At 42.7% G+C, this 19,783-nt stretch overlaps 1 protein-coding gene across 6 annotated transcripts in view; it reads right to left on the minus strand.

The window, feature by feature from the left end:
• Window positions 1-19,783, minus strand: part of LOC127010115 (chordin-like protein 2) — a 93,977-nt gene that overhangs the window by 10,332 nt on the left and 63,862 nt on the right. For all 6 annotated transcript variants that reach the window (XR_007762925.1, XR_007762933.1, XR_007762934.1 and 3 more), the window contains exons 4-7: window positions 17,230-17,555; window positions 16,695-16,788; window positions 5,584-5,874; window positions 1,714-1,823 (exon numbers count right to left, since the gene is read on the minus strand). Coding sequence is in view for 1 of the 6 variants with exons in the window: in XM_050883960.1 (XP_050739917.1) it covers window positions 1,714-1,823; window positions 5,584-5,874; window positions 16,695-16,788; window positions 17,230-17,555 (821 nt within the window). In the remaining 5 variants the exon portion in view is untranslated. The remainder of the gene's footprint in view (window positions 1-1,713; window positions 1,824-5,583; window positions 5,875-16,694; window positions 16,789-17,229; window positions 17,556-19,783) is intronic.

Here is a 19,783-nt window from a genome sequence, read left to right on the forward strand (position 1 = left end):
AGAGAAACAGAGTAAAGGAAAAATAAAGCAAATTAATTAAGTCACTAAACCTATTGCCCACCATAAAACAAACCCCTTGAGGTCAGTGCCAACGATAACAGTCACTAACCAGACGCCGTTCCCTATACAGAAGCTTACCATGAACCACCGCTATACTGTTTAAAATGGTCACTACTTCCAACATTTAGATTTCTGTCTCCTCGAAATAGCACGAAGAAAGTATGCCAGGAAAAAAATAGCAATGAGAAGCAATGGTCATGGTAATAGTATGGCGCTTGTATGGCAAGGAAAAAATAGCAATGAGAAGCAATGGTCATGGTAATAGTATGGCGCTAGTATGGCAAGGAAAAAATAGCAATGAGAAGTAATGGTAATGGGAATAGTATGGCGCTAGTATGTTAAGTAAAAAAAAAATAGAAATCAAGTATGTGGAATCCAATGAACGCGGAAAATAGTTTAAAAGCAGCCGTTTTTTTTTTTTTTTTAGGTGGTAATAACTGGGTTTTTTTTTTTTAATATAGGGTGTTTATTTTGTGACTGCGTGAGGGTTGATTTTGAAGTACTGATAGATATAACTAAATAGATAGATAGATAAAAAGATAGATGACTGATATATAGATCGATAGACAGGTAAACAGGTAAGTGAGGATACCTTTTTATAGTAGATAGATTTTTGTGGATATGTAAACAGGCAGATATAGATAGCACAAGTTCTTTAGAGGAAGTTAATATTAGTATCCATATTCTTAACCCTTTCATTGCTGGGCGCTCGCAACGAGACTATACCCTCAGGCGCGCTCGGGGAGCCCAATGGGGGGTCTTTTTTAACCTCTGTATCTCAAAAACTATTCATCACAGCTAAAAACCAAAAACACCATTGGAAAGAGGAGGTCCAGATCTATAGGAGTCGGTTATGTATGCCTCTCTTGCGAACGTACATGCACGTTCAGGGAGTGTTGAATGTTAACACTTACGTCGGTACGTGCGTGATGATCAGCCATATTGAGGGAACTGCGGACATTTTTTCTTCAGATTCTGGCAAGGGAGCATTGCCAACTGCAATATTTACAACTATTTGGTCAAAGAATCAGTCGGTGATAGGCGAAGCTATGCAAAAATGCCGCTATATTGGGCAAGAACATCCACCAGTTACTCGTCCGTACATTTGCCGCGCTGGGCTGATATGATTTTCCACCAAATTTAGTGAAGAACCCACTCAATTGGCAATCCTGTGTTGTGAGAATTAGTGTTGGAACACTCATACGCGGGAGATTTGAGTGCGGGTGGAGGTCGCAGCGGGCGTTTAGCGCCACCAGCAAATACACTTAACGCCCGCTGCAAGCGTTTAGCAGTGAAAGGGTTAAACATTTCGGGGGGGAGGGAGGGGGGGGGGGGACCTGCATACCCACATTTGACAATGCTTCAGTTGTGGTTATTTGTATGTTTATTATTATTATTATTTTTTTTTGCATTAAAGGATGCGGCTCAAGGGCAACAAAAAGAGTACAAAAAGAAGCCCGCTACTCGCCGCTCCCACAAAAGTAAAAAGTAGCCATACTAAAAAAAACAAAAAAACATTCAAGCGATAGCATAGCATGTCATAATCTAAAATAAACAAGAAAAAATCAAGCAGTGGTACAGATAGGAGACAGTAGAGACAAAGAATGCAGAGGTAACTATTGTAGAGTGAGACCCGAAGAACTGTTAACTCACATGCATGACGCGAGAGTTGTTCCCGGCACCCACGTTCTTCCACACCGCCAGCTGCGTCCGCTCACTGAGGCACCGAATCGTGTTGCCTGAGACCTGAGGAGCTGTGCTGGCTGTGGAGGGTGGGGGGAATGGGGTGGTAGGAGAAGGAGGAGAAGGAGTAGGGAGGAAAAGGTTAAGAAGGACGAGGAAGAGGAGGAGGAGGAGGAGGAGGAGGAGGAAGACAAGAAGGAAGATGATTATAAGAACGAAGAGAAGGAGGAGGAGGAGGAGAAGGAGGAGAAGGAGAAGAATAAAGATGACGAGGAGCATACGAAAAGATACGATAAGGAGGAGGAGGAGGAGGAAGAGGAAGAGTAGGCGGTGGGGGAGGAGGAGGAGGAGGAGGAGGAGGAGGTAAAGGTCGAGGTGGGGGGGGAGGAGGAGGAATTTAAAAGGTGGTTAGTGGCGGAGGGAGTGTTAGTTTTGTTTCTGTAATATTCTGAAAGGGGAAGAAGGAAAGGTTGTGTTGAGGGAAGCAAAACAACAACAACAATAATGATAATATTAACATGGGTGCTAAGTATTACGTTCTCTCCCCACAGATGGCGCCGGCAACACGGGAGCCTTAGGGACAGGTAAGAGAAAAAGATGTGAAGAAAAAGGTGTGGAGAGAGAGAGAGAGAGAGAGAGAGAGAGAGAGAGAGAGAGAGAGAGAGAGAGAGAGAGAGAGAGAGAGAGAGAGAGAGAGAGAGAGAGAGAGAGAGAGAGAGAGATTACCTGAAGTCTGACAGTAGTATTGCGGTAGGTGGGTCATTACGTCATACTACTACTACCACTACTACTACTACTACTACTACTACTACTACTACTACTACTACTACTACTACTACAACTACTACTACTATTACTACTACTACTACGGGCCTCCTCCATTAGAATTGCGTTGTGAGAGGTATCTTTTCTCATATCCTTTCACAAACTACTACTACTACTACTACTACTACTACTACTACTACTACTGCTACTACTGCTACTACTACTACTACTACTACTACAGCTGCTAGTCCTTATTCTTGAGGCGTAGTTCTAAAACCCACCGCAAAAGTTCGCCTCAAGTGGTCACATGTATTTCTTAGGCTGTATGTACACTTTATTTACTTATAGATTAATTTGTCGTTAAAGTATTAAGTAGAAAAAAAGGAACAGAAAAAATCGCATCCGTTTTTCGATAATTTTCATCTTCCCGCGTTACTGTTTTCACTATGGTATTGTTTTGCGTGTTTCCTATTGTATTTTTTTTTCACCGTAGTTTTATTTCTGTTACTCCTATCTCGTTTTTTATTTCCTATTCTCTATTTTTTATATTTTGATTAGGCCTATGCGATAACATGACGCAAGGGGGTCGATGTAAAGGTGTTGGCAAAAAAGGTGACAGCCGCTTTACTTTTATCGTAAGTTCTCTGTGTCTTTTATTTTGATTTTTTATGTGATTATTATTTATATTTTTCTAACCTCACGAAAAAAAAAGATTAACGTTTTCTTCAATTACGATCGCCTTTCTCTTTTTCTTATTGGTTTCTCATTTCTTTTATTTCAACATCTATATTTTCTCAACCTCACGAAAAAAAAAAGATTAACGTTTTCTTCAATTACGATCGCCTTTCTCTTTTTCTTATTGGTTTCTCATTTCTTTTATTTCAACATCTATATTTTCTCAACCTCACGAAAAAAAAAGATAAACATTTTCTTCAGTTACGATCGCCTTTCTCTTTTTCTTATTGGTTTCTCATTTCTTTTATTTTAACATCTATATTTTCTCAACCTCACGAAAAAAAAAGATCAACATTTTCTTCAATTACGATCGCCTTTCTCTTTTTCTTATTGGTTTCTCATTTCTTTTATTTTAACATCTATATTTTCTCAACCTCACGAAAAAAAAAGATTAACGTTTTCTTCAATTACGATCGCCTTTCTCTTTTTCTTATTGGTTTCTCATTTCTTTTATTTCAACATCTATATTTTTCCAACCTCACGAAAAAAAAGATCAACATTTTCTTCAGTTACGATCGCCTTTCTCTTTTTCTTATTGGTTTCTCATTTCTTTTATTTTAACATCTAAATTTTCTCAACCTCACGAAAAAAAAGACAAATATTTTTCTTCAATTACGATCGTCTTTCTGTTTCTCTTATTGGTTTCTCATTTCTTTTATTTTAACATTATATTTTCTCAACCTCACGAAAAAAGACAACATCTTCCTTCCACTACAACCTCATTTCTTTTTCTTGGACTTCCATTTCTGTATATATATTTTTTTCACGCATTTTCTTCCGTCCGTGTGAAAGCATTAGTACAAGGAGGAGGGAGAGAAAGCGAGTGAACGAAGGTGTTAGTGGGAGGGTAACGAGGAGCCCATACAGGTAAATGAGAGGAGAGAGAGAGAGGCGCCCTGATTGCTGGAGGAGGAGGAGGAGGAGGAGGAGGAGGAGGAGGCGAGGACTACGTTAGCGGGTGTGAGGCGCTCTTGAAAATTTAACCTTAATTTAATTACTCTGATGTGAGGCGACAGCGGTGGCGGCGGCGAGGAGGAGCAGGAGGAGGAGCAGGAGGAGGAGCAGGAGGAGCAGGAGGAGGACGAGGAGGAGGAGGAGGAGGAGGAGGAGGAGGAGGAGGAGAAAAAGGTGGCGTCGGCGTCAGTAAAGTTAAGAAAGTTTACCAGCTCCTCCTTTCCCTTCCTCCTCCTCCTCCTCCTCCTCCTCTTCGGCGAGTACAAGCTGGGCGGCATTACGTTTTCTTCCACATTGAGGGATAAAAATGGAATCGCTTCGAAGGGGGCACTGAGAGAGAGAGAGAGAGAGAGAGAGAGAGAGAGAGAGAGAGAGAGAGAGAGAGAGAGAGAGAGAGAGAGAGAGAACAATATCATAAAAAGGGTTTTCACTAATGCCGCTACTACTACTACTATTACTACTACTACTACTACTACTACTACTACTACCATAACTAACACAATATTCTTTACCGCATTACACTTACTTCAATAACTCAAACTACTTAACTCTCTCTCTTTACCTCTCTCAGGCACATACAACTCCCTCTCTTTAACTGTTCAGCTCTCTAACACTCCCTAACACTCGCTTTACCACCTCAACTAAAACTCTATAACACTAACTCTCTCCGTCTTTAATTTACACTTCATTTTCATCCTTTCATCCTCTTCACTGGTAAACTCTTTCAAGTGGGACGCATTAAGACACACACACACACACACACACACACCCATTCACTCCTCCTCACTGACTCTCTCGTTAACGCTAAATCACATTAACCCGAAAATTGAACTCACCCGAAATTGAACTCTCTCTTTTAGCCACTTTTTACTTGCTACTCTCTTTTATAGCTTGGAGTTATTTTGTTTTGTTTTTGTATGTTTGTGCCCTTGAGATTCTTCCTTTATTGTTAAAAATAGATTCTCTCTCTTGAACACTCTCACTCCAGGTCTCCTTGTAACACCACCCAACTCCTATTTACTCCACCCACCCACACACACACACACACACACACACACACACACACACACACACATTCACTCCTACTCACTGACTCTCTCGTTAACGCTAAATCACATTAACTATTTGGGTCATACACACTCATTCACAAACACAGACACTCCGACTCACTAACTCTTTCTTTGACACTAACTCCTTAACTTTTTCGGTCACTCACACTCTCATTCACAAACACAAACATCTACCTACACTCACAAACTCTTCAGGTCACACACTTACACACTCCGTTCTAACTCTTTAACCCTCTCATTACCTCTTAAGATCTCTCATTCACGCCCACACCCACACTCACTCACACTTACTTAATCACATACACACAGTACTTACTAACGAGCGTGAGGGGGCACACCGGACAGCATTGGCCAGCGACCTTGACCGGCTTGCTGCACTGTAACTTGTCACGGCTCTGGCACTTGAGGCGTGAGCAGTCGATGCGGCGGTTGAGACATTTGCAGAGTACGCAGTCCATCTCCCCGAACGGTCCGATGACGGGGTGCCAGATGGAGCCGTTCACGAAGTACCGCCCGCCTATCTTGCAGTCGTGGTCGGCCGTTCCCTTAGGTGCTGACGGGTCGCTGAAGGAGACCATCGTGTCCCAGTCGAGCTCCGTGGAATCATCTGTTTTTTGCGTGTTGTTTTTGGAGTGGGGAAAAGAGAAGGAAGGAAGGGTTAGTAAGAGGAGGATGAAGGAGGAAGAAGATGATGGTAATGATAGTGTAGTGAGGTGGTAGTGGTTTTGGGTGTTTGTGAAGGGAGAAAAGTGAAATAGAAGGGTTAGTAAGAGGAAGATGAAGAGGGAAGAGGGTGGTAGTGATTATGGAAAAAAGAAGGGTTAGTAAGAGGAGGATGAAGGAGGGAGAGGATGATGGTAATGATAGTGTTGTGAGGTGGTAGTGGTTTTGGGTGTTTGTGAAGGGAGAAAAGTGAAATAGAAGGGTTAGTAAGAGAAAGATGAAGGAAGAAGACGGTGACGTTAATGATGGGAAAGAGAAGGGTTAGTAAGATGAGGATGAAGAGGAGAAAGAGAGTGTTTGTGGAGATGGTGGTGGTGATGATGATGTGGATATGGTAATGAAGGATAGTGAGTTAATTAGTCAGGGGAGGATGAAGGAAGAAAAGGAGGTTGTTTGTGGCAGTGGTGGAGGTGATGGTGATGGTGGTGATAAAAGATAATGGTGATGGTTGTGATGATGACAGTGATGAAGAATGATAGTGATGGTAGTTCTGATATTGTTGAAGGTGCTCGATAGTGGTGATGAATACTGGTGGGGGTAATGATGGTCTTGGTGGTGAAGCTGGTTATGGTGGTGTTAGTGGTGATGGGTATTGCTAGTGGTAGTGGTGGTGGTGGTTGTTATGGTGATGAAGGTGGCAAGGAGTGGTGATGGTGGCGGTGTGAGGAACAGATAGTGATGGTGATGATGGTGGTGATGGTGAAGGAATATAATTGAGCTGATGATGATATATGGCGATGGTGATAAGTAGTTTCTCTCTCTCTCTCTCTCTCGTCTCCATCTTTTGTTATTCTTATACTTTTGTTCCTTTTTTTCTTTATTATTAACTTTTACCACGCATATTTTATTTCCCCTTCCTCCTCTTCCTCTTTCTCCTCCTCTTCCTCTTTCTCCTCCTCCTCCTCCTTCTCCTTCTTTTTTAGTATTTCCGTGAATTTTGTAAGACTCTGAACGTATTACTCTGCTTTCTTTTTTTTTTTTTGGGGTATATTGTTCCTTGACTGTTTTGTTTTTTATGATTTTTTGTGGTTCCTTTTTTCTTTTGGCTGTTCACGTTGTTGTTGTTGTTGTTGTTGTTGCTATTGTTGTTGTTGTTGTTGTAGGGTTGCTGTTTTTTTATATTAACTTAGCTTTTTTTTTTCATTTCCTGCTGTCCATCATTTAACCTTTCTCCTCCTCCTCCTCCTCCTCCTCCTCCCCCTCCTCTGCAGCTTGTCACAAACTCAGTAGAATAATTTTTTATACCATTCAAGAAGCTTTGTTAAATACATCGTTGCGTGTGTGTGTGTGTGTGTGTGTGTGTGTGTGTGTAAAATAGTGTAACACGTGCTCCAGTTAAGTCATTCAAGAACCCTCCTCCTCCTTCTCCTCCTCCTCCTCCTCCTCCTCCTCCTCCTCCTCCTCCTCCTCCTCCTATTTTTCTACTCCAATTCCATTTTCAAATCACCTCTCTTGATATGACACGCAAACAAGGAGGAGGAGGAGGAGGAGGAGGAGGAGGAGGAGAAGGGAGTTGCGGAAGGCGAGGAGAATATGTGAAAGAAACGAGAAAAAAGGAAGTGAATGTAATGAATGGAGCTAAAAAACAACAAAGAGAGAGAGAGAGCGAGAGAGAGAGAGAGAGAGAGAGAGAGAGAGAGAGAGAGAGAGAGAGAGAGAGAGAGAGAGAGAGAGAGAGAGAGAGAGAGAGAGAGAGAGAGAGAGAGTAAGCAAGGACGAAGGTAAATTGAAAGAGTAAGAAAATTAGTGGAAAATAATAATAATAATAATAATAATAATAATAATAATAATAATAATAATAATAATAATAATAATATGTTCTGCTCCCTAATAACTCTCTAATGGCGATGACGTCTGGTTCATCTACTAAAATAAAAACACATGTAAAGCAAATCGTTATCCTTGGGTACTAATTTTGCCCATATTCCTAAACAAATCGGATATGCCTTTAGTAGATATTTTTTTCATGATTGATAGTTGTATGAGCCTACTGATAGTTTGACAAGGCTTCTATACCCGACTAACCTCCTTTGTGGCCTCGGGAATTTTTTGTTGTAGGAATCGAAAGGTCTGAGAATATGTGCCTTAAAATTACGCCTGTTTGTGTACTTATATGACAGACGTGCGACTTCGGTTCCTGACGCTCCGAGGCACAGCGGTACGTCCATTGAAGGTGTTTTCGGTCCTTCCTCTGTTCTGTGTGATCGCTACGGTTTGGAGCTGTTGGTGCCCTGTCGGTGCCCGCCCGTACACGAAACTTTATGATTGACAGGAGGACGACGTTAGAGATGAAGACGAAGAAGAAGAAAAAGAAGTAGTAGAAGAAGAAGAGGAAGAAGAAAAAATAGAAAAAGAAGAAGAAAAGAAATAGAAAAAAGAAGAAGAAGACGGGGACAACGGCGAGGAGTAGGAAGAGCAGAATGAAAGGAGGAGGAGGAATAAAAGAAGGAGAGAAGAAGAAGAGGAAGGCGTGGAGGAGAAGGGGGAGTACAAAGAAAAAGCAAACAGCAACAGACCTCTTGGTCCTAACTAACAGACCTCTTGGTCCTAACGCGCCGAAGCAACTAGCAGGCTTTCTGCTGCCTGCTCGGCCATGTTTACAACAGTTCACATTCAGAAAGAGAACATGAATAATAACAATACCAGCAGTGACATATAAAACACACACACACACACACAGCTTGTGAAAACGGAGATGGAAAGCTTACGCGATTTGGCGACAGACTACGAGTCCTCCTCCTCCTCCTCCTATTCCTCCTCCTCGCAAGCAAAGAAAGAACCAAATTCTTCACACACTGGCAGAAAGTTAATAAAAAAATACATGGAGGAGGAGGAGGAGGAGGAGGAGGCCTCCTCCTCCTCCTCCTCCTCCTTCTCTCATTGTTTTTACTCTCATGTTTCTTTTCTAGTTCCTCTTTTTTTTCGTTTCTTCAACTGTTCTTTATCTTCATCGTTTTTGCTCCCTCTTTCTCCTCCTCCTCCTCCTCCTCCTCCTCCTCCTCCTCCTCCTCCTCCTCCTCCTCCTCATTTCCCTCACTCTCCTCCTCCTTTTCTTGTCGTTCTCTCATTGCTCTTACTTCCGTTCTTTTCTTTCTTCCTCTTCCTTTTACGTTTTCTCCAATTATTCTTTATTTTCTCATCTCCGTTGCATCTTTCTCTTCCTCCAATTGCTTTTACTCCTGTTCTTCTTCCACTTCTCTTCTTTTTACGCTTCTTCCTTCCATTTATTTATTCTTTTTCATTCTTCATATATTCTTTTCTACATCTCCTCCTCCTCCTCCTCCTCCACCCCCCGCACACTCGTTAGGCAGGTAATCAATGAGTGGCATGCTATTCTCTCACAACGTGTCGCGTAATTGCAGGTAATTGAGGGAGTAAAGGAGGGGCACACCTTTGAAAGTGACCCGCCTCCTCCTCCCCCTCCTCCTCCTTCTCCTCCGCTCTCTCTCTCTCTCTCTCGACTATTTTCTACTACCACCAAGATCTGCACCAGGGGTGGCTCCAGGCCGGCTCACGCCGGATCCCTTCAGCGCTCACCCCTGCGACCCTCCTACTCGCCGGGGTTTGGAGGCCTGGGCTCCCCCCGGTTAAGAGGGAAGCTTGGCCTTTAGTGCCACCGGCGGTCGAGTATCGGGAGAATGCTTGAGCGCCATACCCTTTTAATTAAGGGTGATATAATGAATCCGTCAGCCACAGGAGTGACCTGCGGAAAATGTGAAAGTACTTCTGTACTTACTCTTGGATACGTTTAGGTCACTAGAGACGCAGCAAAGTGACGATCAGTGCGATTCATAAAGGAGTTGATCGTTTACGCACTAACGACATCTGCAGGAAGGTTGTTCCAGTGGCGGACGACTCTGTTCGAGAAATAGCTCCTGCCAATATCTGTACTGCATTGCTTCACTTGAAATATTTTACCGTTGTTTCTTGTTCTCGGGTTAGTTTGTAGTGTGAAGAGTTTGGAGTGATCGACGTTGCTGACCTTGTTCAGGTACTTGAAGACCTGTATCACGTCTCCTCTCAATTGTCTCTTTTCCAACGTGAAGAGGCTGAGTCGCTTGAGTCGTTCTTCGTAAGGTTGCGTCCTCAGTGATGGTATCATTTTCGTAGAGCGTCGCTGTGCTCTCGAGTTATTCAATGTCCTTCTTGTAGTTAGGAGGCCAGAACGGAACGGCGTATACCAGGGGGTTAAACAAAGAAAACAGTACTCCCGGCGTCTGGTACTCAAAGATTCTCGCTGAATCCGAGCATAGTATTGACTGTTCTGCAGGCGGACTTGCAGTGTTTTGTTTGCTTCAAGTCACCTGTGACAGTGAACCCGAGGTCTGTTTCCTCCTACAGAGGAGGAGGAGGAAGAGGAGGAAGAGTGCTCTTTTTTGTTGATGTTATTGCTATTATTCCTGTTCTCTTTCCGGGTGTGAACTGTTGGAGGAGGAGGAGGAGGAGAAGGAGGAGGAGGAGGAGGAGGAGGAGGTGAGTGGTTCGTACCCTTCGTAAATAGTTAATTACTCCGCCGCTTCCGTTGTCAGGCGCGGGGTAAAAATAAATTCGGATTCAGCATCGCCGGAGTCGTGATGGACTGGAAGAGAGAGAGAGAGAGAGAGAGAGAGAGAGAGAGAGAGAGAGAGAGACTCTCTCTCTCTCTCTCTCTCTCTCTCTCTCTCTCTCTCTCTCTCTCTCTCTCTCTCTCTCTCTCTCTCTCTCTCTCCATATAATATTTCCATTCTCTATGAAATGTAATGAAGAGAGGAGGAGGAGGAGGAGGAGGAGGAGGAGGAGGAGGAGGAGGAGGAGGAGAGGAAATAAGAAAGGAAAGAAGGAAGAAAGGAAGAAAGAAACATGAACGGATAAATAAAGGAGGAAAGAAAAGAGAGGAAGAGGAGGATGAGGAGGAAGAAAAAGAAGAAGAAGAAGAAGAAGAAGAAGAAGAAGAAGAAGAAGAAGAAGAAGAAGAAGAAGAGAATGGCGCCTGAGAGTCTCTACTTTGTATCCAAACTTACCTACTCATATTAAGGGAGGGAGGGAGAGAGAGGAGGGAAAGGGAGGAGGAGAGAGAGGGAGACGAGTGATAAGAAGGGACGTAGTTTGACAATACCAACATTCTCTCTCTCTCTCTCTCTCTCTCTCTCTCTCTCTCTCTCTCTCTCTCCTTTTCTATTTTTTCTATTCACTTCTCTACTTTTCCTTCTCTCACCTCCCTTGTGTGTGTGTGTGTGTGTGTGTGTGTGTGTGTGTGTGTGTGTGTGTGTGTGTGTGTGTGTGTGTGTGAGACCGTTTTGTTTGTTCCATTTTTATTCATTATCAATAAAGTAAGTGTTATCGTCCTCCTCTTCCTCTTCCTCCTCCTCTTCCTCCTCCTCATCTTCCTTCTTGTTCTCCTCCTCTTGTTCCTTATTCTCCATCTTTTTATTTTCTTTCACCTCCTCTTCCTCCTCCTCCCCTCCTCCTCCTCCTCCTCCTCCTCCTCCTTTTCATAGCTTTATCACTCCTCCGTTCCCTTCCTTCTTCCTCCCAGTCAATTGGTTGTTTCACTTTCTCCTCCTCCAATTCATTTTCTTCCTTCCTTGCCCGCCTTTCCAAATTGTCTTGTCAGTTGTTTTCTTATCCCTTATTTGTTTCCATTCTTTTCCGTCTCTTACTCTTTCTAGATGATTAATTTTTGTCTATTCTTCCTGTTGTTGTTTTCTTTATTTCTGTTCTTGTTCGTCTTTTATTTCATCTCTTTTCTCACTCTTTCTGTTTGTCCGCTTCCTTCTTTTTCTACTACATTTTCTGTTTTTGCGTTTGTTCTTCTTCTTCTTCTTCTTCTTCTTCTTCTTCTTCTTCTTCTTCTTCTTCTTCTTTTTCTTCTGGTCCCTCACGGAAAAGACAATGAAATGCTGGGAAGAGTACAGCGACGCGCTATTAAATAAAACCATAATTGAGGATTCAGTCTTATGAAGAACGACTCTAGCAACTCACCCTCTTTACGTTGGACAAGAGACAACTGCTTGGGGGTTTGATTCAGGTCTTTAAATACCAAAGTAACTCGAGAACAAAAAACACTGGTCAAACAATTCAAGCGCAGCGATGCAGTACAGAGATCGGCCGGTTTTATTCCTCGTCATCGTCAGTAGCACTCGGCGGCAAAACGATTAGGGGTGAACTGAACGTCCTCGAGAGTGCGTACAGAAGGGCTTTAATCTGTTCGGCAGGTCACTTTGGGGGCTGACGAAACGCTTACATCACTAAAGCAGGCAGCCTCGCAATGAGCCAACAGCCTTTCTGCCTCCTACTCATTCGTGTTTCCGTGTTTCCATGTTTCTTTTCAGCCGGGGCGTGGAAAATGTAGTTGTGTGCTTCCTGATGTTCATTGTCAACAGCAACGACGAGCATGAGAATGAAAGGAGGAGGAGGAGGAAGAGCAGGAGGAGGAGATTTTCCCTTGGTACTTTTATTTAATACTCTCTCTCTCTCTCTCTCTCTCTCTCTCTCTCTCTCTCTCTCTCTCTCTCTCTCTCTCTCTCCAGACTTTTTGTCTCTCTCCATCCCCCTCTTTGTCAACAGCTATCTTGACCCTTGATATTAGGCTTATGACACACACACACACACACACACACACACACACACACACACACACACACACACACACACACACACACACACACACACACACACACACACACACACACACACACACACACACACACACACACACACACATCTTTCTCCCATTCTCTTTATCTTACATATTGCCTTCCTTGGTCAGCGGCAATTTTAAAGATAACGTGATTGATGAGAGAGAGAGAGAGAGAGAGAGAGAGAGAGAGAGAGAGAGAGAGAGAGAGAGAGAGAGAGAGAGAGAGAGAGAGAGTTTTATATATGTAAGTCAATTTTCTTTTTATTTCGTTTTTTTCCTTTTTATTTTTTTCCTCTGCCCTTTTGTATTTCACTGGTCTTAATATTTTTTTCTTTTTTTTCTTTTTTCTTTTTGTTTTTCCAAGAATCCCTCGTTTTTCTTTTCTCTTTTTTCTTTTGTAATCTTTTAATCTCATGTATTTTATTTATTTATTTTTGTCGTTGTTTTCTATTATCCGATCTTTTTTTATATCTTTACAATCTTTTCTTATCAATGTTTCCTTCTTGTTACGTAATTTTGTCATATTATTATCCTCCTTTTCATTTTTAGTATTTTGTTAAGCCTCGTTTATAATTTTTATTTTCATTTTCGTTTCTGCTTTTTCGTCGTTTTTCACATTTATTTGTCATTTTTTCATTTCTTTTTATTTTTTTTCGTCGTTTTTCATTATTTTTTTTTTCTTCATTTCTTTTTCTACTTTTTCGTCGTTTTTCACATTCATTTATTATTTTCTTCATTTTTGTTTCTACTTTTTCGTCGATTTTCATTCATTTATTATTATTTTCTTATTTTTTTTTCTACTTATTCGTCGTTTTTCACATTCATTTATTATTTTCTTCATTTTTTGTTTCTACTTTTTCGTCGTTTTTCATTCATTTATTATTATTTTCTTCTCTTCTGTTTCTGCTTTTTCTTCGTTTTTCACATTTATTTACTATTTTCTTCATTTCTGTTTCTACTTTCTCGTCGTTTTTCTTCTATAAAAAAAAAGATAACGAATGGAACAGTAAGAAGAAAGAAAAGGAAGAAGGAGGAACTGAGGATGAAGGAAGAGGGGACAAGGAAAGGATGGAGGACGGAGAAAAGGAAACAAGAGGAAAGGAAAAGGAGGGAAAGAAGAGGAAAAACAAGAAAAGAGGAGGAAAGGAAAGAAAGAAGGAAAGGAAGCAGGAAGGAGGAAAAAAATACAGTAAAGGAAAAAAATACGAGGCAGAAAAGAGGAAAGCAAGAGAAGAAAAGGAAACAAGAGGAATGGAAAAGGAGGGAAAGAAGAGGAAAAACAAGAAAAAGAGGAAGAAACGAGAGAAAGAAAAGGAGGAAAGAGGAAGAAAGAAACGTAGCAAAGGGAAAGCGAGGAAAAAAAATACGAGGGAGAAAAGGAAACCAAGAGAAGAAAAGGAAGAAATTGGAAAGGAAAAACAAGAAAAAGAGGAAGAAAGGGAAGAAAGGAGGAAAGGAAGCAGGAAGGAGGATGAAAAAGATGGCAAAGGGAAAGAAAAAAAAATACGGGGGAGAAAAGAAAGAAAAAAAAAAATCGTAATATTCTTCTTCTACTCCTGCTATGTAATTTTCATCTGCTTTTCTTTTTTTCAATTATAAGTTTTTCCAGTCTCGTATTATTCCTGTTTGTATTGTTTTCTCTGTTGTTATATATACATTTTTTCTATTTCTCTACGTCCTTTTTTATTGTTTTTTCCTCCAGTATTTTTTTCCTTTATTGTTCTTCTCTAACCATGTTCTCATTAATGTCTATGTTATTTTTTTTATTTCTCTTGGTATTCCTATCGTTATTTATTCTTCCCGTTTGTTACTGTTATTTTTATTGTTATTTCTTATTCATTTCTTTCATCTACTCCAGTTTTCACTCCGCTGTTTTTTTTTTTTTCGTGACTACTTCGTTTTTCACTCTTTTGTAAATGTATTTTGTCTATCGTTTTATTTTACTTGCTATGTGTTTCCTTTCTTTTTTTTCAATTGTCAATATTTCTAGTCGTTTTCACACACTTTCAATGTTTTCTTTATCTACTTTTTTATTCCTTTGTCTATTTATATATACTTTTTTTACTACGCACGTTTTCCTTTTCTTTCTTCTTTTTAAAATGGTGTGTATTTTTAACCACTCCTGTTCTCTACCTTCCAAGCATTCATTTTTCTTTCCTCGCGCGTGAGTCCGCGTTGATCAGACAGTGAAAAAAGTCGATGTTGGTGACGTCACTCAACATGAAACCCTCGGCATTTTTCAGCATTACATCTAAAACTGTCACCATTAAACGTTGAAATTATAGTATTTTTTGAAGCCTCGCCTGTTCTCTCTCTCTCTCTCTCTCTCTCTCTCTCTCTCTCTCTCTCTCTCTCTCTCTCTCTCTATCTCTCTCTCTCTCTCTCTCTCTCTCTCTCTCTCTCTCTCTCTCTCTCTCTCTCTCTCTCTCTCTCTCTCTCTCTCTCTCTCTCTCTCTCTCTCTCTCTCTCTTTTTTACCCATTGTTAATAGTTTATAATGAGTTGAGGATAATATTTTTTTTTTTACTGTGTTGTTTCTTGCTTTCATTTACTCTATTTAAAGTGATGAGATACTTATTTATATTTTTTTCTCTCGCTGTGTCATCCGTCTCAACAACAACCCGCGGAGATAGTCACTGTAAAAAAGACCAAATCGTGTAAATTAAAATCCCTCTGATCCGGACTCCATTATCGAGATACTGATTTTTTTTGGTCCTATAGCGCTGGTAGACTTTCATGATGGGCCCTGATGGTCACCCCAGCCCGTGTTTTTTCTAGTGACGCCGTCTTGCTTGGCTCATGCTTCACTCCCGGAGCTCCACTTGATCCTCTATAGAGAGTTTCACCTGACCCCGGGTTGATAGGCGGTCATCAGGACATCATGTAGGTAGTCTTGTAGCGACGGACGGGACTTTAATCGGAACCACTCAGCCACCGCCTAACGTAATCTATTATGTTCTGGAGGTCAGGGAAGCGCCTCAACAACCACTTAATTAACCAGGCTCATTATACCACAAAAAGGTTCCTGTTGCCTGCTCGTCCGTTTTCTAAGATTCCTCCTTCTCCTACTCTTTCTCCTCCTCCTTCTAATCTTTCTCCTGCTCCTCCTCTTTCTCCTCCTCCTCCTCCTCTTCCTCCTCCTCTTCCTTTTTCTCCTCCTTTTCCTTTTACTCATCATATTCAGCATTCATGGTCATGGTGGATGCATACACGGGGGGCGCATGTATGTATGTATGTATGTGTGTGTGTGTGTATAGGTGACACACAGGGAGGGTTTATGGATATTATATCGTGGCCATTCATGTCGCTGGCCTATAATGAACGGCTCCTCCTCCTCCTCCTCCTCCTCCTCCTCAGTCGTTCTGCACTTCTTTACCCTCATTCCTATCTCTCCTCTTCCCCCTCTTCCTCTCCTCCTCCTCTTCCTCCTCCTTCTCTATCTTTCTCCACTTCTTTCCCTTCATTCCTATCTTTCTCCCATTCGGTTTTCTCTTCCTGAATTTATCATCTCATATCGTGTGTCATTATTCTTAAGTCTTATTGATGTGTATTCGAATCTTCTTCCTCTTCCTCTTCTTCCTCTTCCTCCTTTTCCTCTTCTTCCTCCTTTTTCTCCTCCTTCTCCTCCTTCTCGGCTGCCACGATTAATTGCCTTCACGTTTAAATGAAGAATTGTAGGTTGTTGATTTTTATTGTTTTTGTTTGTTTTGTTCGTTCGTAGGTTTGTTTTTTGTTTGTTTTATTTGTGTGTGTTTGTTTTTAATGTTTTTTTTTTTTCAGAAGGGGCGTGGTTGACCTCTCCGTAATGGGTGAGTATTAATTTTTATTTTGTTTTCCATTATTATTATTATTATTATTATTATTATTATTATTATTATTATTATTATTATTATTATTGTTGTTGTTGTTGTTGTTGTTGTTGTTGTTGTTGTTGTTTTGTTCGTATTAAGTAGCGCTGTCTTGTTGTTGTTATTACTATTTACTCCACTTTAACACACACACACACACACACACACACACTCCCCCCTCTCCTCAAACACACACACACACAGGCACCCCCCCACACACACAAACACACACACTCACCTCTACACACGCGGCAGCAGTCCCTCCTGATGTAGATGGGTGATGAGCAGGGCACCGGCGGGCACACCTTCGTCCGGCACTGGGTCACGCCGTCCTGCGGGGGGAGGAAGGAAGGGAGGGTGGTGTGAAGGGAGATGTGTGTTCTTCGACTTTTTGGGGAGGAAGGAAGGGAGGGTGGCGTGAAGGGAGATGTGTGTTCTTCGACTTTTTGGGGAGGCAGGAAGGGAGGGTGGTTTGAAGGGAGATGTGTGTTCTTCGACTCTTTATCCACCACCTTGTAGCTTCAAACGAGATGACCTGTCCCCCTCCCTCTCCCTTACCCCTGCCCCACCCCTTCATTCCACTCCTCTTCCTCCTCTTTGGCCACACTCACGTTGCAGAAGAATTGTTGGCTTTCTATTCTGTTCCTCTTCCTCCTTTTCCCATTCTCAATTCACTCTGTTTCCCATCCCCTTCCTTCCCCTTCCTTCCCCTTCCCTCTCCTATCCCTCTCCCATCCCCCCTCCCTTTCCCATCCTATCCTCGCCACACTCACGTTGCAGAAGCAGTGTTGGCATTTCTCGTGCTCGCCGCCGCTGTAGTTTCCCGAGAAGGTGTCGCCGTGTTGGTACATCATGCCGTCCACCACACACGAGCGCGTCCCCGCCACCCCGCCGCCGCTGCTGAACACGCCCGCAGCGGAGGCGTCGGCGACCAGCCCCCCCGTGCCGCCGCCGTTCCCGTCCGTCGAGCGATAGGAGTACGAGGTGGAGGAGGAGGAGGAGGAGGAGGATGGGGATGAGGAGGGTAGGGATGAGGAAGAGGAGGAAGAGGGAGATCCGGGTTCTCCTCCGTTGTTGTTCTTGTTCCTCGTCGCCGATTCTGTGTGACGGAGGGAGAGAAAGAGAGAGAGAGAGAGAGAGAGAGAGAGAGAGAGAGAGAGAGAGAGAGAGAGAGAGAGAGAGAGAGAGAGAGAGAGACTGACTTACGTGCATAGTTAATAATTGCTTCAAAATACGTCGTTGCAAATGTTTCTTTATTCGATAAGTGGAGAGGTGCAGGAGGAGGAGGAGGAGGAGGAGGAGGAGGAGGAGGAGCTGGTGGTGGTGGAGGTGGAGGATGTGGAGATGCAGATGGAGGTGGAAGGAGAAGAAGAAGAAGAGGAGGAGGAGGAGGAGGAGGAGGAGGAGGAGGAGGAGGAGGAGGAGGAGGAGGAGGAGGAGGACGAGGACGAGGACAGGGACAAGGAGGAGGAGGAGGTGGTGGTGGTGGTGGTGGTGGAGGAGGAGGAGGAGGAGTGGAACAAGGGGAAGGATTAGGAGAGAGAGGAGGAGAATTGGGAGGAGGAGGAGGAGGAGGAGGAGGAGGAGGAGGAGGAGGTGGTGGTGGAAGAGGAGGAGGAGGAGGAAAATGAGGAGGAGGAGGAGGAGGAGGAGGAGTGGAACAAGAGGAAGGATTAGGAGAGAGAGGAGGAGCATTGGGAGGAGGAGGAGGAGGAGGAGGAGGAGGTGGAGGTGGTGGTGGAAGTGGAGGTGGAGGAGGAAAAGGAGGAGGAGGAGGAGGAGGAGGAGGAGGAAGAGGTTTAAGAGAAAGAGAAAGAAAAAGAGGAACATGAAGAGGAAGAGAATGAGGTTGAGAAGAAGGAGGAGGAGGAGTAGGTGGAGGTGGAGGTGGAGGTGGTGGTGGTGGTGGTGGTGGAAGTGGAGGAGGAGGAGGAGGAGGAGGTGGAGCTGGTTGTGGTGGTGGAGGAGTAGGAGGAGGAGGAGGAGGAGGAGGAGGAGGAGGAGGAGGAGGAGGAGGAGGAGGAGGAGGAGGAGGTGGTGGTGGTGGTGGTGGTGGAGGAGGAGGAGATGGTGGTGGTGGTGGTGGTGGTGGTGGAGGAGGAGGAGGAGGAGGAGGAGGAGGAGGAGATATGTTTGGTTCATCCACTGGAAAGGTATAATTATTATTTGTTTTATATTATTATTATTATTATTATTATTACTCCAACGGCGTTTATTCTGTGTGCGTGTCAGTGATTTGCAATCGAGCGAGTGTTCGAATGATGATTGTAATGGTGGAAAGAACCTGCCCGTGTGTGCGCCCATATGCACACACACACACACACACACACACACACACACACACACACACACACACACACACACACAACACACACACACACACACACACACACACACACACACACACACACACACAGAGGTTATTGAACTTGTTAAGTAATTTTGGTTATTTTTATACTCTGAATGCATAACAACGGTGATATTTATAGGAATAGCAGCAGGAACAACAATCATAACACTAATGAAAATCTTATTGATAATGATATTAATGATAATATTAATAATGATACTTGTATATAATATTTTCATTGTTTTGGTTATTTTTTTATTAGTAGTAGTAATATGCAAATTATATTCTATAAAATAAAATAACTTTTTTTTTGTATATTGATAATTTCAGTTATTATTATGATTGTCTTCATTGTTGCTACAATTATACTTTCATGACACTCGTTATTGTTGGCATTATTTCTACGATACTAATACCTAAAGCAACATTTACAGTAGAAATATTATTAGCAAGATTATGGACAGGAAAATTGAACTGAAAGAAGAGGAGGAGGGAGAGGGTAGTAGAGGAGGAGGAGGAGGAGGAGGAGGAGGAGGAGGAGGAGGAGGAGGAGGAGGAGGAATAGGAGGAGGATAAGGAATAGGAGGAGGAGGAGGAGGAGGAAAAGGAGAAGGAGAAGGAGGAAGAGGAGGAGGAGGAGGAGGAGGAGGAGGAGGAGGAGGAAAAGGAGAAGGAGAAGGAGGAAGAGGAGGAGGAGGAGGAGGAGGAGGAGGAGGAATAGGAGGAGGAGAAGGAGGAGTAGTAAGGACACGTACGCATAGTTAATAATAAAAAAACTCTGTTGGTTTAAAACTGTCTCCTACTTTGTTTGTTTAATCGTTCCTCCGCGTCACTCTGAAGACTGTACAAAGAAAGCAACATTACCCCCTAACGTCTCACTCCCAAGCAGCGTTGCCAAATTATCGTACTCATCGCATTTCATTTTCGTAGTTGCTGACCGATAACTATAACAACAAAGAACGAAAAACATCAATATT

This window comes from Eriocheir sinensis, chromosome 4 (genome assembly GCF_024679095.1).
Source record: "Eriocheir sinensis breed Jianghai 21 chromosome 4, ASM2467909v1, whole genome shotgun sequence".
NCBI classification, from domain to species: domain Eukaryota; kingdom Metazoa; phylum Arthropoda; class Malacostraca; order Decapoda; family Varunidae; genus Eriocheir; species Eriocheir sinensis.